The 17,919-nt window shown below is 42.5% G+C and overlaps 1 protein-coding gene across 1 annotated transcript in view; it reads right to left on the reverse strand.

Annotated features, from left to right (window-relative positions):
* Positions 1-17,919, reverse strand: part of HCN4 (hyperpolarization activated cyclic nucleotide gated potassium channel 4) — a 99,815-nt gene that overhangs the window by 27,039 nt on the left and 54,857 nt on the right. Inside the window, exons 2-3 of the mRNA XM_083183567.1 lie at positions 13,618-14,041; positions 12,967-13,128 (exon numbers count right to left, since the gene is read on the reverse strand). Of these exons, the coding sequence (XP_083039693.1) occupies positions 12,967-13,128; positions 13,618-14,041 (586 nt within the window). The remainder of the gene's footprint in view (positions 1-12,966; positions 13,129-13,617; positions 14,042-17,919) is intronic.

The following is a 17,919-nucleotide window of genomic DNA, read 5'->3' on the forward strand; positions in this document are numbered from 1 at the left end:
ACAGTCAATAACACCCCTGACATACCCCAGTTCCCCCTTTGCCCCGGTTTACATACTAAAATATTCTGTGATGTAACATCTTAAATGTCTGGAAATTTGCTTATTTAATTATTTAACCATATTGTTACTCTTAAACTCTATTTGATCCTTATTAATTTGTAAGAATGTCCTTATGTCTATCCCATGCATGTGTCAATTGTTCAACTGTCTTAGCCTCTACCACCTCTGATGGGAGGCGATTCCACTTGTCCACTACTCTTTATGTGAAGTAATTTTTCCTCAGATTTTCCCAGAACCTCCCTCCAGTGTCACTGCATGTCCTCATGTTCTAATACTTCTCTTCATTTGAAGAATATTTAACTAATGGACCTGGTTAAAGCCCTTGATATATTTGAAAGTATCTATCAAGCCCCCCTTTCCCTTTTCTACTCCAAACTATACATATTGAGATTGTTTACTATACAATGTCCGGGAATGATCCCCCTGTCTGGCCGGTACCGCTTATACTGATGCGCAGCGGGCAGCGGTGCCGCTGCGGGCGCCGGGCAGCCATCCCCAGGTAAAAACATACCCTTAGGACGCACTGAGGATAACCTTGAAGCCGGTGGGGGGGGGGGGGGGGGGGGGGGCGGCCACGGGGTGGTGACATCGGGCCGTCCCCTACTCCTTCAGTGTGTTTGAATTTGCAAGTGATGAGTGACACAGTCACTCCGCCGCGGCACTCGCTGGGAGGAGGAGGGAGGCAGGACGGACACAGAGACAGAGTGTGTGTCACTGACTCCACTACTCCACGACTGACACACCTCACCACCTCCTGACACGTGAGGGCCTGGCTGTGTCAGACGTGATGGACCGGACGGCGTGGCGTGGCAGTGAGTTGTGCGGGCGCCCGGTGGCCTGTTTGGCAGCAGTTGTCTCTTGTCACGTTGTGTGAACTTGTCCCCAGTCCACTCCACAGCCAGGCAGGCCAGCAGGCAGAGAGGCGAGAGCCAGCCAGCAGCACACAGCCGCCCCAGCCCACACACATCTGCAGTACCAGCCCAGCGCAGTCGGCAGTTTGGCTGCTGCCTGTGTTGTAATTTGTCCCCTTGGTTCCTGCAGTCACACACTGAGTAGTGTCACCTCACCACACTCAGTAGAGGCAGTCCCCTTCTGTGCGCCCAGGTCACCTGGGCGATGTTGTGCCCACAGGCCTCTAGCCAACCTCCCACAGGCCTCCAGCCAACCCGGCCTGTGCGGGATTTCACCGTCCGGCAGGAGCCGGAGTGTGTGAAACCGGCCTCACAGTGGCATTACTTTTTTCTTTCTTTCTGCTGCTACTTCCTTTCATTCTGCTTGTATTCTCTTGGATGTGGCCCACTGGTTAATTTCAAATCATTCTGCAAATTTGAGATAAGATTAAGGTCTGGCTTTAACTGGGCCACTCCGGGGTATTGTTTTTTTTATGCATGCATGTACAATTTTACTATTAGGTATTATCATTCATTGTGCTGCAGCAATATAAATCTTCTTTCAAGCCATATGTCTCTTGCAAACTGCGGCAAATTTTCTCCTAGGTTTTGTCCAGGTTGCAAAATCTTTTTTTCCCCTGCAGGGAAGCATCTCATTTCCTGTAATCATAGGGCTGGGATTGTCAGAAGGTTTCATCTGGCCACAGAGTTCCCCTGCATTTGGTGTTTCTGCTGTAATTCTGTCAGAGCAGCCATTGTCCTCTTGGTAGTTTTTGCCTAATGCTTCCATTATGAATTGACTTCAGTGTATATTAACAGTTTTAAACACTTCTTATATCTTTCCCAATTACAGTTTACTCATTCCACTGTTGCCGGTGTTCTTTGAGCTTCATGATGCTGTTGTTTGGAAATGACCTCACCAAAAGTAGAACATCTAACATACAAGTGTATTTATTTTTATATCAATTGAAACACTTTAATTGTAGGGTTGAGGTCGACTCCAATCATTTACATGACCTCTGAAGACAACTGATTGCTGCACGGTTTATTTATATGTATCTTAGCAATGTGAATACTTCTGCAATCAATGTAATACTTATGCAATCAACAATTGTCTGCTTTTATTTGTAGTTGAAAGAAAGCTTAATTAAAATGACAGAATATTTTGTGTTGATCAGTGGTAAGAATTTCCAAACAAATCCATCCTGCTTCCATGAAATTGGAAAATAAAATATGAAAAATGTAAAAGTGGGTGATTACTTTTTGTTTATTGCAGCTTCATTACTATGGATGGAAATATAACATGCATATTATCATAGAAACATAGAATTTAGAAACATAGAAACATAGAATTTGACGGCAGATAAGAACCACTTGGCCCATCTAGTCTGCCCATTTTTTTAAACATGTTACCTCAAACTTGACGGCAGATAAGAACCATTTGGCCCATCTAGTCTGCCCCTTTTTTTACCCTTCAGGTAATCTCAACCCTTTTTAATCCTTATTTCTTTGTATCACTAGTATTCAGTGTAGTACTAGTGAGGGCGGTGTGGTGGAGCTCGTTTTCCGGCTAGTGCGCTACAGCCCCAGTCCCGCTATCGCTTCTGTATGCAGTGAGTAATTAAGGCACCCTTCTTACTGCTGCCAGCAGCTACACACTACGCCGCGGAGCAAGTCACAGTGCATCAGGTACATCATACCCCCCAACGCGATCCATTCCAGGAGGGACACAATGCTCTATCTTTCCTCTTAATGGGCGGGATGCACTAACATCCGCTGCCCCTTTCCACCACACATCGCCGGACAGAGCCAGATTAAGGTCTAAATGGGCCTGCAGCTGAAAATGATCAAGAGCCTATTATGCGCAATAATAGGGTTTGTGGCCAGCACCTAATAATGTGGGAGGCGTGACCAGTGTTCTGGCTGGGTGGTCTGCTCATGGGTGTGTCTCTATTTGTGTAAATACTTTCAGCTAATTATATATGCCTGGGAAAGGCAGGGGGCTGGCATAAGAAAAATGCAGGGAGATATATTGTTCGGGTGCCCTCCAAAGGTACAACCGCAGGATGCCGATGTCCTAAGATACTTGCGGGGTAGACAACATTTCAGCACCTTTTATGTGGTCACTTAAATTTACCACACCATATACCCCTTATACAAATCATGCAACACAATAGTAACCCTCTTATACTGTACTTGCCTCTTACACATTATGCCATATGGAATGAGCCAAAATTCACACCAATTGAGCCAAAATTCACACTATGGCAAATGGATTGAGTCAAAATTCACGTTATGCCAGGCATATCCAAACTGTGGCCTTCCAGCTGTTGTGAAACTACACGTCCCAGCATGCCTTGACATAGTTTTAGCATTCCCTAATAGCAAAACTGTGGCAATGCATGATGAGACTTGTAGTTTCACAACAGCTGGAGGGCCATAGTTTGGACATGCCTGCACTATACCAAACAGATTGAGCAATAATGCAGAATATGCTTCACAAATAGGGGCATTGCATGCCAAAGGCGCGCATTAAAAATTTACACCATAATGCCCATTACATGTTAAGCCTCACACCATAATCTCCATTACGTATTATGCCAAACACCATAATGCCTATTAAAAATTATGCTACTGTTAATGCTGATATTAATATAACCAGAAGGAAAATAAGTGAAATGCGCAGTTTACGTACTCTTTCCATAACCTGCTTACCCTTTAAACCTAGCTACATGCGAACAAAGCGTAGAGCAGCGTAGCGGACCTTTTCCATGTATTATACACGCTTAATTGACACCAGTAATTGAGTATCCCTTCGCAGTACTTAGTACCTAAATTGCGAATACCTTTTAAGGACAATGTCCGTAATACACCTTATCGCTAGATGCGAATAATAGACGAGACCAGGATATAACTCAAAGTGAGGAGATAGATTCTCCAAAATAGTGTATTTTAGTCCCTAGCGGACAGCAGGGGGTTACAGAAAGAGAGAACACAGTATAACACGTGATACAGTTAAATTAACAATACTAAGTACACTTTAAACTAACAGGGGAACAGAAACAGATACAGAATATAATCAGCCACATTACATAAACAGGAATACAAATGTTACCGTCATGGAATAGCGCAGCGCAGTCCGGTCGGAGCTCGCTATATTCAAATAGAACTATAGCCCTGTCAAGGGATAGATGCGGTGCCAAAGTGACCGAGCCAGCTCAGGGATAGCTATTTTATAGGGTCCAAGAAGGGGGGTCAAAGGCCGTTGTAATTGGTCAAGGGTTCGAATGTGCAGTCCTCAGTGATTGGGGCAAAGAATTACACATGAATAGGATTGGTGCAGGGGGAGTGTACTCCAGTGTCCTTTGTGTGTTGGCATCGTCGTCGGGGTCGTAAAAAGCAACAAGAACCGGTTATAACTTGATTTCCTTTGTCTCATACAGTTAAGCAGAAATAGTACATAGAATATTGATTTTGTCCGTAACTCTCGGACCTTATGGTTTGCGAAGTTTTCGCTACGACCGGAGTGCTGCGCATGAGAAACGGAACATAACGATACTAAACATTATACAGACATAATTGTGTATTGCTGATTAACCTATGTGTGGTGCACTAAACCTTTAATAAACTATATTTTATTTGGTGTAAGTTTGGTATCATGAATTTATGTGTATTAGTATGGCTGCGCTTATGGTCCACTTTGCTACACAGACTCGGGTATAATACTTTATTTGCGCAACTCTGCGAACCAAGATGGCGGCCATACTATCCTAAAATGGCATGTGTGCAACTCGACTTTAACACTACATAAGTGTTGCTTACCTACATGTTCATTGCCAGGGGTTCCATGCTCATTGCCAGGGGTTCCATGCTCGTTTCCAGGAGTTCCATGCTCGTTGCCATGTGGGATTACATAATGGTCGACACTATGTAGTGTCGAAATTAGGGCGCTATATGCAATTTATAGCACAGAAAAAAAGTGTTTTTAAACAGTAATTGGTGATATATAGATAATATACACTATAAGAGCTGCAGCCCTCTGAGTGTACAAGTGTGAGTACACTGCAACTGATCTCTAGCTGGAAATATAGTATAACCAGCTGAGAATCAGAGGAAAAATGTATACAACAGAAAAGGGGTGGAGAGCTGCACTAATAAAAATATCAAGTACCATGGAAGAATACACTTACACAAAGGGGGTGTTTTTTATATTTTTACTGAATATATTAAATCGTATTTTAATTTTAGGAAAAAACAATTGTACATAAAAAATAGTATAAAAATTCATATACTTTCAAGGTGGCCACCTAAAGACATATATCAATATACATTAGTACATCTCAGGTGAGAGACGCGCATTCAACGTCTGCATACACACTTTCAATCCAGATTATAACCACAAACTGTGACTGCACTATAACCACTAAATTTAAAGTGGTACCAATATATGGAGACAGGATTTGTTTCTTTTATTGTTCCTTTTTTTTGCAAATTATAGGGTGTAGTACAAACACCTGTTTTACTATAAAACGTATACGTTTATAATTCATCCAATTGCATTTTTATGTACTAATGTATATTGATATATGTCTTTAGGTGGCCACCTTGAAAGTATATGAATTTTTATACTATTTTTTATGTACAATTGTTTTTTCCTAAAATTAAAATACGATTTAATATATTCAGTAAAAATATAAAAAACACCCCCTTTGTGTAAGTGTATTCTTCCATGGTACTTGATATTTTTATTAGCGCAGCTCTCCACCCCTTTTCTGTTGTATACATGTGGGATTACATGCTCATTGCCAAGGGGGAATACATACTGGGGGACAGCTACCGCCGGGCAGAAATGACAGCCATTGACAGCCGGGCAGAGAGCAGGGGGCTGCCCGGCTGTATTCAGAGCACTGCATGTCCCGGCTATTTAAAATAATACCCCTTTCACACAAGAAAATGCAGGGATTTACCCAGGAATATGGTCCCAGGATCATGCAGGGACATTCACGGACTGGCCCCTTTTACACCAGCCTAGTCCCTGCATTTTCTGGTGTCAGGGGGAGAGAAAACCACCCCCGCCCCCCTTTAAACAACCAGCTATATCTTCAGAACCAACTGACCCATTTACATGTAGGCTTCGAATGATTTTAGTCCCGTGAAACTGGGCCGTTTGGTTCCAGAGAAATCTGTCCTCAAACAACATGAACACCCATGAAATTACATTTCAGAAATGATAAAAAATTGGTTTACCCGCAATAACTCTAGAACCAATGAACCCATATGGACCAGGTATCATATTGAAGGCCCAGCGATTTGGGTTCAACTGAGATCAACCTCAAGCTTCTGTGATGCCGGAGGGGGAACTGGCAGCCGTTGTAACTGGGTGGAGGTTGGAATTAGCGGGTCCCATGTTATCCTATGGGGAAAACGTTCCAGGTTTGCCTGGCGGTATCTCCGGTTCCCGGGGGACTAGCGATGCGGGGCTGGGCTTATTGGAAAGCCCTGGTCCTCGGCTACAAAATGGAGAGTGGGCCTGGAGCTGTAGCTCCATCAGGCCCATTGTTAATCCGGCCCTGTCGCCGGATACCGCAGAAATAATTATCGCATATGCACTCCCTCCCTGGACCCTTACCCGGCTGCTGCTCGGCCAGGGCTCCACCTCCTTCAGAGGTCACTGCTTCAGGCAGCACAGCAGGAAGCTGTCCAGACACAGGTGAGGGGGGGCTGCGAGGATTGGTGGTGGACACATAGGTAAGCCCATAGGTTTCTTTGGGGTTACGCCAGCTAGAACTGGCATAACCCCCCGCGGCAAAGGGGTTTTATGGCATTTTTGTTTGCACCGTAGCAAACAAATATGCTACGCCTCTGCTAGTATTGTATTTTGCCTGGAGCTGTGGAAAACTCAGAGGGAACATTTCAAGACAGATGGCATGGGTGGGGGAAGTGTAATCTAAGTGAATGGAGATTTAATTGTGAAAGTCCCTTTACAGATATTATCCACATTGTGCCTTGACAATGCAAAGAGACCGGTGGCCCAGATGCACTAAGCTTCAAAAGTGATAAAATGGAGAGTGATAAACAGCCAGCCAATCAGCTCCTACCTGCCATGTCACAGACTGTGTTTGAAAAATGTCAAACAGGAGCTGATTGGTGGGTTATCACTCTCCATTTTATCATTTTTGAAACTTAGTACATCTGGCCCTTCACTCTCCTCCACCCGGTAGCACACACAGGCAGGGTTTCTGAGTACCTAGAAATCCTTCTGTGTACACTCACCAATGGCCTAAAATCCCCACCGACAGTGTGAAGAAACTATCTCCTCTGATACTGTCTCCTATTGCAGATAGAGGAAGCTTCTCTCTACACTCCGTCTATGGGTTGCTCCATGGGAGATCTCCATAGTGTTCTGGGCAGCACATGTTTTCTATAGAAAGTGCTATAGCAAATACATCATCACCAGTGTGTCACCCACCACAGTGCCTACTCCTATTCAATGACAGGAACCAGCTGCTGTACTGAAACAATACAATACAGCCAGCACTCCAATCCAACTGGTCCACAGGTACAAACCAGCTGTTCCGGAAACCCCGCAGTGATGAAAATTGGGATTCAGGCCACGAGACTATGCCACCTACCCATGAGGTCACGTCCTTGCCAGGCCCCCTTTTTGCAGCGTACAACTTAAAGTTAGGGATGCTACTTAAAAAAATATAATGCGGATAGAGATAAATTACCAATAAATCAGATCCTGTCATTTTTTAAACACAGCGTGTATCATGGCAAGTAGAAGCTGATTGGTTGGTACTTAATCTATCTCCACTTTTTCTCTCTCCTAGGCTTAGTAAATAGACCTCTGTCTGAAGTACCTCTGTTACTGTGGCTACAGCGCTACTCTGATTTTGGCAATCAGATCCCTGGGGCCCGGGAACTGTAAAAAAAAAAAGCCGGCGGGAGAGCCTATGAAATTTGCCCTTTAGAGAACATGTCTTTGTAGATATCTGTAAATGGACACAATCTTAGCTATTACGCCTTTAGATTTAATGCAGTAATATTTTAAAAGGCCTTTCAACAGGCTTAATCTCAGTGATTGCACCATATTACATAATAATAAGGGCACTTTGTGATTGGGCTATTGTTGGGGTTTTATAATGTTGTGGGACTTTTACAACTGTAAAAATATTGTGCTCAGTGTAAAGAGTATGTAAAAGATAGAAAAAGTATTTTAAAAGTTAAAAGAAATTGGTGGCACAAAAAGCATTGTTCCAGGATATACTTATTACAGTAACAACAGTATGTTGACAAGCACTATGGCCCTCATTCTAGTTGACTTGGTCGGATGCGTATTTTCGGATGGCCACCGAGTGTTCTTAGCCCCGCCTAACGTACGGATCGCTCACACCGTCTGAATGCAGTAAAACGCAGAGCGAACGGACCACGAGCGGATGTTTCATGCGAACACCTCCCTTATATGTGGAAACCTCCCCCATCCTTCGATGGTCGCTGACCATTGAATAATGGACCAAGCAGTCAGGCAGCACCGAGTGCCCCAGACCACTCGGACATGTTTCCGTGTGAAAGCAGGGATATGAGCGGGCAGCTGGCTTCCAGCTATGTCAGCTCCCTGCCCCCCACACGTGCGTCACGGCGGCATCACCATACGTAAGCCCAGCATTTTCATGGGAACGCCCATGAAACGTGGGGCGTATGCATATGGTAATGATCCAAAACATCCCTTCGTGCCCCTCTCCTCCCCCTGCTCGGATGGGACCGACCGATCATTTTCTGCACGGAATTCACACCGTGTTTGGACGTGCGAGGCGTTCACACATGAGCAGAAACGCCTCTGCACATGCGCAAACACCAAACATTGGCTGTCCAAATGCACACGCAGCGGTCCGACTCAATCAGAATAAGGGCCTATGTGCACTTCACAACGCAGACACCACGAGGACTACATGTGTGAAATACTTAAAGCATTTCACTGGCATCGGTAGTGCAAGCGTGGTGTAATAGTTATTGAATGTTCAATGTACTAGGTAAGCAACTGATAATCTGCCTTAATCAGGCTCAGACTGGCCCACTAATACCCAGGGACAATCCTTGGTGGGCCCCCCACTGTGTGCGGAAACTGCACAAAATTAGCTCTCCTGCCAATCAAAGTGTGTGGCCATGAAACACCCATTTCCCATCCTTTGTAAAGGGACAACTACTGCATTCCTTAGTGAGTATTTCATGCCCCAGTCCAGCACAGGTGTTAAATATCCATTTTGCAGAGAACCAGAGCTGCCCATACAGTAAAAATGAAGCTTTAACTCCTTAGACATTCATTTTTGACTTTGCATATACTCTCTGCCCGGTGACTGTTTTACTCAATGGATCATAGCGAAGGTAGACCTGCATTATATTGGGCCAGATGTACTAAGCTTCAAAAGTGATAAAATGGAGAGTGATAAACAACAAGCTCCTGCCTGTCATGCCACAGACTGTGAAATGACAGAAATGTCAGGCAGGAGCTGATTGGTTGGTTGTTTATCACTCTACGTTTTATCACTTTTGAAGCTTAGTACATCTGGCCCTATATGAGAACTGAACCGAGTAAGGCAGAAAGGGAGAGGGAGATAGGAACCACAAGAGACTTTCTGTCCATTCGGATGTGCTCCTTATGGTATATATAACCTGTATTTCTCTATCTACAGACCATTCAAAGAAGAGATTTAAGTTGCCCAGGGAAAGGATGATTTTGTCTGGTGAACTGGTAAAAATATGATCTTTTTCTTAGGAAACATGCGCACTCTGCTGATAATGCATGAACAGTCATAGGGCATGCGGTCCCTGGGTCGACAATATCTAGGTCAACAGTGACTAGGTCAACCACTAATGGTCGACAGTGTCTAGGTTGACACCTAAGAATGGGCGACATACCCTAGGTCGACATTGAGAGAAGGTCGACACAAGCTTACAGGTGACATGGACATTGTTGACACGAATAAGGTTGACATGACTTTTTCACTTTTTTTTATAAAAAAATATTTTTTTTCATACTTTACTATCCAAGTGGGCATAGAGTGAGAATATAATAGTGTGCCAAGCACAGCGAGGCACTGCGTCCAATGCATGGCGGGTGTCCATGTCGACCATTCATAGATGTCAACCTAGTCACTATAGACCATTATTAGGGACCCAGTACAGATCCCACCCCTGCTGTAATTGGCCTATTGGCTACAATTGCTAAAGCCATTAATAACACTGGGCAACAACATTTTTTTTCTTGCCATTAGTTTTCCCATATTGGCTCTAGTTTTTGAGATATTGCATATACCCTGAAACTGAACATTCCCCATAAATGCTTCATACAAAATATCCGTGTTTCATATGTTTATGGGACAGTAGAGCGAGATCTGATCATTGGGTAAACAAATCTTGCCCCTCCAGGGAAACTATGGCTGTTGGGGCTGCTAACATCATTAACGAGCCATTGATTGATCGAGAAAAGATCATACTTCCACCTCTCCATATAAAGTTGGGATTATTGAAGCAATTCGTTTAGGCCTTGAATAGAGATGGAGATTGCTTCCAGTATATTTGCAGGTCATTTCCAGGATTAAGCATAGAAAAAAATAAAAGCTGGTGTCTGTTCCGCAAATTTGAAGGCTTTTCAATGACTGTAATTTAATAAAATCTATGAACCCTGTTGAATCTTCTACCTGGACCAGTTATGTTTCTGTCATTAAGAATTTTTTTGGGAAACAACAAAGCAGAGAATTATCAAGAGTTGGTTGAAAACTTGCCAAAGAATTTGCAGAACATAGGTGCAAATATGAGCATAAAAGTACATTCTTCACAGTCACTTGGACAGATTTGCAGTTAATTTAGGCCACTATAGTAAGGAGCACGGCGAGAGATTTCACCAAGACATAAAAGGGATGGAGGAAAGGTACCAGGGTAGATGGGACAGGAATATGATGGCTGACTACTGTTGGGGTCTTATGCGTGACTGTGAAGATCACTCTTATAAAAGAAAATCATACAAGTAGCGTTTTTTAAAGCAATAAATGTCAAATGTTTAGCATGTTTATATGTTGTTTCATTAAATAAATATTCATTATGAGTATATTGAGTTTAATTTGAAGAGATTTGTAGTAACTTCTGAATGCTAAGCAACACTGTTCTGCATGTACAGAATGTAATACACGTATTACTGTACTTCATTGGGTACCCAATTATCTAAAAAAATAGAGCCAATGTGGAAAAACTAATGTCAGATTCAGAATCAGCACCCTCAAATTACCCTAAAGAGACTCCCACTAGACTCCCACTTACCACTAAAGAGACTCAGCACTCCCACTAAACAGCCGATTTCCACGCCCAGATTCCGGCTTCCTGTCATTCCCCTTGTGAACAGCATGCGTATAAACAAAGTTGCAGAACTTCATCGCAGGATGGCCTTGGTCATGAGTACTACGGGCCGCATCGATAATTGACCGCTGTGCGAATTTACAGCCGTGTGTCCAGGTCTGAATCAGGCCATAAGTCTCAGGGAATTTGTGGTGTCCAGTCAAAATTATATCTGAACACTACACATTGGGCCTAATTCAGACCTGATCACACGGCTGCTTATTTGAAGCAGCCAGCAATCAGGTACACACTGTGCTAATAGATATGTATGTCTTACAGAGCTCCTCGCCATCGAATGATTTCCCCCCTGGTGATCACTGTTCACAGTGTAGGTCCGGACATACGCGGTCTCTGCTATGAAATCAGCCTGATGGAGGCCAGAGCTGATGCCACACACACCCTCCCCTAAAATGCTTTTACACACCTGAATTTTATTGGAACTCTCACTAAAAAGCCGGTTACCACCCTCAAATGCCGCCTTCCTGTCAATCACCATGTGAACGACAAGTTAAGAAAAAAGTAACAGGATTTCAGCGCTGGACAACGTCGCGCACACGCATTGTGGCCCAGGAGCTGTGTCAGATGTTAATGGGGATTGCTAATTGCATTGTGCATATACTGTAACAGCAGTTTCCTTCTAATTAGGTCTAGAACTACTTATCTGGAAAGCAGTTCTAGACCTAATCATTTCTTAAACAGGGGGTCATCACATTTCTCTCCTGTCACATGGTGCTTCAAGATTGAAATATGTTTGTGAGTGTATTAGATGTCTAATTTACACATTTCTTTGGGCACTGTGTGGTGTATGTATTAGAGATTGGAGAGAGATAAAGTACAACCAATCCGAGCATAATAAAAATTTTGCAAACACAACCTGTAAAGTGTCAGGTGCTGAATTGTACTTTATCTTAATCTTTTTCCATTCAATGGAAAAACCTAGTGAGATGGAAACGGTAAGTGCAGGGTGGTCAGTTGCATACTGAGCCGCGAGCGGTGACGGCGAGCTATCAGCACTGCTCGCTGTCACAGCTCACCAAAGGCATTGAATACACACCAGTGTATGCAACAGACACCCATACGATACTGCTGCCAGAGTTGCAGAGGTAGAGCATGTTTACTTTTTCTTTGAACAGGACCTCAGAAAACACAGGATTAACCTATGCTGCAGAGAACACAAAAACCTTCCAGGTAAGGAAAATACAGCATTTCACATTCGCATTAATCCCACTAAAGCAAAAGACAAAACATATGTCTGCCACGACTTAAAGGAACCACAACATAAACTGGTTTCCTAACCTCTGGCACTACCACATCCAAAAAGATCACAATTATGCTTTATTGCAGTGAAGACTTGGTATTTGGGTGCCAACATTTATGGAAAACAACTTGCACCTACCAGCCATGGTAACAGGATCTTGTGTGTAACCATACAAAATGCTTAACTGTCATACACCAGCTACACTTTCTCTGCTTTAAGGGTATAAGCAGTTCTATTGTGCTCCATGCATTAATTATAATGTTTGCTGGACTTTACATAAAGTGATACTCGTTGGAAATGGAGGTACCTATATCAAATGACATAAAGAAATTCATTTCTATCAAGTCCTATACGTATTAAACTCACCTGCATGCGGTTCAATGATACCCAGCATTTATCAGGAAAATCTTGCAACATGGGCACCAAAAACTGCAGGCAGCCATCCCAATGGCACAGCAGTAACATCATACCAATGAGATTGACAATGCGTACGACAGCACTCGCCAGGTCATAAGTCATGTGAAAAATCTGCAGGGAAAAATGTCACATTTAACAATATAGGGCCATACTAATATATGAGTGACTGTGGCAGCAAGCAGATGAGAGACATGAACAATTAGAGCAATAAAATAGTTACGATGGATGCTTTGTGGTGATGGAAGCAGAAATGTAAAGTAAGAACATAAAGAATGCTGTCATTGTGATGATTAAAAAAATAGGTAACCATATATTGCAATCTCCATAAATGATAGTTTTGTTTTAAATACAGCACAATTATATAAAGGTAAAAGCCACCAAAGCCGATTTCCAAGCCACATATTACTGTGTAATCAGACAGCACTGAAGAGATGCATGACCCTTTAGATTTTAAGCTTGCGAGCAGGGCCCTTCTACCTCTATGGCGGTTTGTTACTACCCAGTTTGTTTTATCGCTGTTTCCTATTGTAAAGTGCAAGGGAATTTGCTGCGCTATATAAGCTACTTTAAATAAAGAAATAATAAATAAAATGACCCTACCTCCTCCCACTGGTGAATATAGCGGATGAGCCTGGAAAGTCTCAGGAGTCGCAGCAAACTGAGTACTTTAGTGAAGCGGACAATTCTTAAGGCTCTTGCGGTCTTATAAACTTCTGAGTCAATACGTGTTTCTACGATAAGAAAAATGTAGTCCACAGGTATAGAGGATACAAAGTCGACGAGGAACCAGCTCTTTAGATAACGAATCTTGATACGTTGTGGCTCCAGGATAATTTCTGTATTGTCTTCCACTACAATCCCAGTGCGGAAGTTCAGCACCAAATCCACAAGGAAAAAGGTATCAGAAACAACATTAAAGACAATCCAAGCCGGGGTGTTCTCCTCCTTAAAGAAAGTGATGCCCACTGGAATAATAATAAGATTTCCCACCATCAGCAGTAACATCGTGAGGTCCCAGTAAAACCTGTAAATTAAATACTGTACTGTAAATGTATATACATGTCAAAGTAAACCTTTGTATTACAATGTTACACATTGGGGAAACAAAAATCTGTTATAGATTATTTTATAAAATGTGTCATAAACATAAAGCATTTGACACACCCTAATTCACATTTCCAAGTAAAATCTCTTGGCGTATGAGAGTTGTGGTATAGAGGAGACAGAGGATTGGGTACTTATTTCCTAGAATGGCGTCCACGATTCCATCGTATGGAATGGTAGGGAAATCTCATCGCATCGCATCCCCCGCAATATTGCGGCATGCAATGCGATGCAACTTTTAATTGTACAAACACACAGATGGGTGCTTACAATGGGATTCCATCATTTAGTGTCACCCCCAGTGTCAACGCCACCCCCACTATCAACGCCAACCCAAAGCGTGGCGAGCGCAGCGGTATGCGTCCTCAGACCTTTTCATACCCCCACTATCCATGTCATCATGGAGTCGATCTTAGATAGTGTGGCGAGCGCAGCGAGCCACCGAGCCTGGCGCGTGGCTAGCTGAAGCGTGCCCCGTGAGAGGACATGGATTACTTTACATGTATTCCGAGTCCGCTCGCCACACTTCAGGCTTGAATTACACATCCCCTCACGGGGCTCGCCGCGCTTCGGGCTCGGTGGCTCACTATCTACAATTAACTCCACCCCAACGTGGATAGTGGGGGTATGAAAAGGTCGGAGGATGCATACCGCCACCCCTCGCAGGGCTCGCTGCGCTCGCCACGCTTCGGAATGGCGTGGATACTGGGGGTTACATCTCATTGTAAGCACCCATAACATCTCATGGCATGGGTGCTTGTACAATGAAATATCGCATCGCATGCCATTTGCTAGCATGCGATCCTATGCGATATTTCATTGTACAAGCACTCCTGTGCATTTAAGATGGAGATCGCATCGCACAGCACTAAAAACGGTACGCAATGCAATGCGATGGGCGCCGTGCTAGGAAACAAGTACCGAGGATTGTCCTATTTGTGTCCTTGGTGGAGCGTCCACCACAATTATTTTGTCTGTTTGTAGTTTTTTATATTAATGTAGGGTTCCATGCAGTTTTTAAGATATACTCTCCTACATATGTTACAACTCTGATCTGTGTAAAAAGACGGATCTTGTACAATGCATTGTTATGCTCAATCTATGACATAGATTCCTACTCTCCCAAGCACACCAATGTACTGCCCCTATTGCAAGCCATGCCCCCCCCCCCCCATTGGCTCTTCTGTACCTCAGTGAGAGCAGCTAGGATTTCAGCAACTTTGATCTGTGACTTCTAAGCAATTCCTTTGTGGCAAAAATACTCATTTTAAATACCTAGGACACTATAATATAATTTGTATGTGGCTATGATGCGAATAAGGTGGAAAATTCTCTGCACCCAGATAGGGCACACAGTGGGCCGGCGCAATGTATGCGGCAGTGTTGTAGTCCCAAATTTATGGTAGCCCTCTCTGGCCCCATGTAATGCTTCCCTGAGTATTATGAGCAGATAGGTGGGTTATTAGAAAATAATAATAATAATAATAATAATAATAATGTATAATGGTGTAAATAATCAGTGTTTTTTTATTGTTGTGCAGCAAATATAATTTCATCTTTACCAAACAAATAAATTATAATATACAAAAAAATTATTAGTAAAACATTAAAGGCCTCGATCATATCGTTTGGTACCAATATTGCAGTCTACAATAAACAAAAATTGTGATTGTTTTAAACCAAAAATATTTTTTCTTTCTAACTGGAAAGAAAAAGAAAATGTATCAAATCAATTAGAGCATAAACCAAAATAAGGTGCAAAACAGGTGAGAGTAGGGAATACAATGATAGATGAATTATGGTTCAAAGTCAAGAAGACAAATTTTCTCCAAGATACATTCAAGCAAAAAAGGAACTCATATGGAGTAGAATGACACTGCTCTATGGGTAACATTATAACTGTCTCTCAAAGGCAATGGAAAGCTCAGATTTGAAAAATCGGGGTATTATTCATGGTTATTACTTTGTGTGTGAGAGGTCTGGTCATTTATAGTCACAAAAAGGCGAGAGACAATTTTAATGGGCAGAGAAAAGTTACTCAAAGTTGGACTTTAAAATGTCTGACTTTTACTTGGAACTTCGCCAATGTAATGGTGTGCATGTCTAATGCACCAAATGTAAATTGGATCTGACTTCTGACTGTATATTTAGAGCAAAAAGCATCCGATTTTTTTCAGACCAAGCAGAATGCGATGTGTAGTATTGCAGGCCAGGAAGTAATGGTAGCTGAGTAAACAAGTCTCGTACAAAACAGCTCTGTAAAGTTGGACATAATTAGAGCTGGTTTGATGAGATGAGTTTTATTTGGTAATGTTTAAATTCACTTACAAAAGTACAACATTTGAGAATATTTGCAAAACATAAATATATATATATATAAAAAAAAAAATAAAGTAAAATAGCTAATGTACAGTACATGTAATAATTTCCTTATTTCCCTGTTTCCCATTCGCCAACCCACACCGGCGAATGGGGTGTGCACACATCGGAGAGGCTCCCAAGAGTACACCCGCCAAGGTACTCTATTGATGGTCCCTGCAATCAGCAGCAAAAATATATTGCTATGAAGTATAAGAGATCTATAAGGTTCTGATGTTAGAAGGTGGTACATTCTCCTGCTGGTACCAAAACCACCCAACACCATACTGTACTGAACTGAAAACAACCTTGTACAATGCAGTGACTCCCCAGCAACAGCTGGATTTCATAAAAATAACTGAGAATACAACACCTGAACTCGACAATATTACTGCCAACCTAAACCTACAACTTCTAGGGATATTGTAAATCAATATCAATGGTGCATAATTAAAAAAAATTTTTTTACTAAAATAATATGGAAAAGGGTGTTTTCACACCTTTTCACAATATTTTATTATCACAGGAATGTACCCTACTGAATGGGGGATTGGAGTAGATTTAGCAAAATTCTTCTCCAAGCTCCTAAAATCGCATTCCATATTGTATTTCATATAGTTAGAATGGGAAATGTGATCACACCAAATGTACTACAAAAATGTAGAAAAAAAAAATGCAATGTGCCCTGTGATATATAGTTATATAGTTACATAGTTACATAGTAGGGGAGGCTGAATAAAGACTTGCGTCCATCTAGTTCAACCTATATTGTCACTATCTTTATATAGTGTTAACACAGATTTATACATCAGGGTTGCCTACCCTCCTGGAATGGCCGGGAGGCTCCCAAAAATCGGGTCCCCCTTCCAGCTGCCCCGAATAGGTGAGTGATAAATGGAGAGTGATAAACAGCCAGCCAATCAGCTCCTACCTGCCATGTCAAAGACTGTGTTTGAAAAATGTCAGACAGGAGCTGATTAGTTGGTTGTTTATCACTCTCCATTTTATCACTTTTAAAGCTTAGTGCATCTGGCCCATATACAGTAACACTACTGTGTAAAGACTTAATTCAGAGTTAGATGTAAATGTTGTCACTGCTTCCTCTTTGTAAAAAGATGCCCCACTAGCCAACTTCTCTCATCCACTGAATATATCTAAAACATATATTTCATTAACATTGTGACCATTGTTGCAGCATCAGTACTAACCCTCAGGTTTCTTAGGATGCCCGACCGCACTACACAGTGAAATGCGGACACCACTCCCCAATTTCTTGGAACACTCCGGATCACCGGCGTGAAATGACCGCAGCCTGTCAGTCATGGCATTATCATGAGATAAGTGTGGTACCCTGCAGTTGGGGGTACCCCTTGTATGCCCCATTATTGCACTTTAATATTACATTGGTGGCCAGTGCTGCCCTTATAAATCATTGTAGAC

Source organism: Crinia signifera, chromosome 4, assembly GCF_055691185.1.
Source record: "Crinia signifera chromosome 4, ASM5569118v1, whole genome shotgun sequence".
Taxonomy (NCBI): Eukaryota; Metazoa; Chordata; class Amphibia; order Anura; family Myobatrachidae; genus Crinia; species Crinia signifera.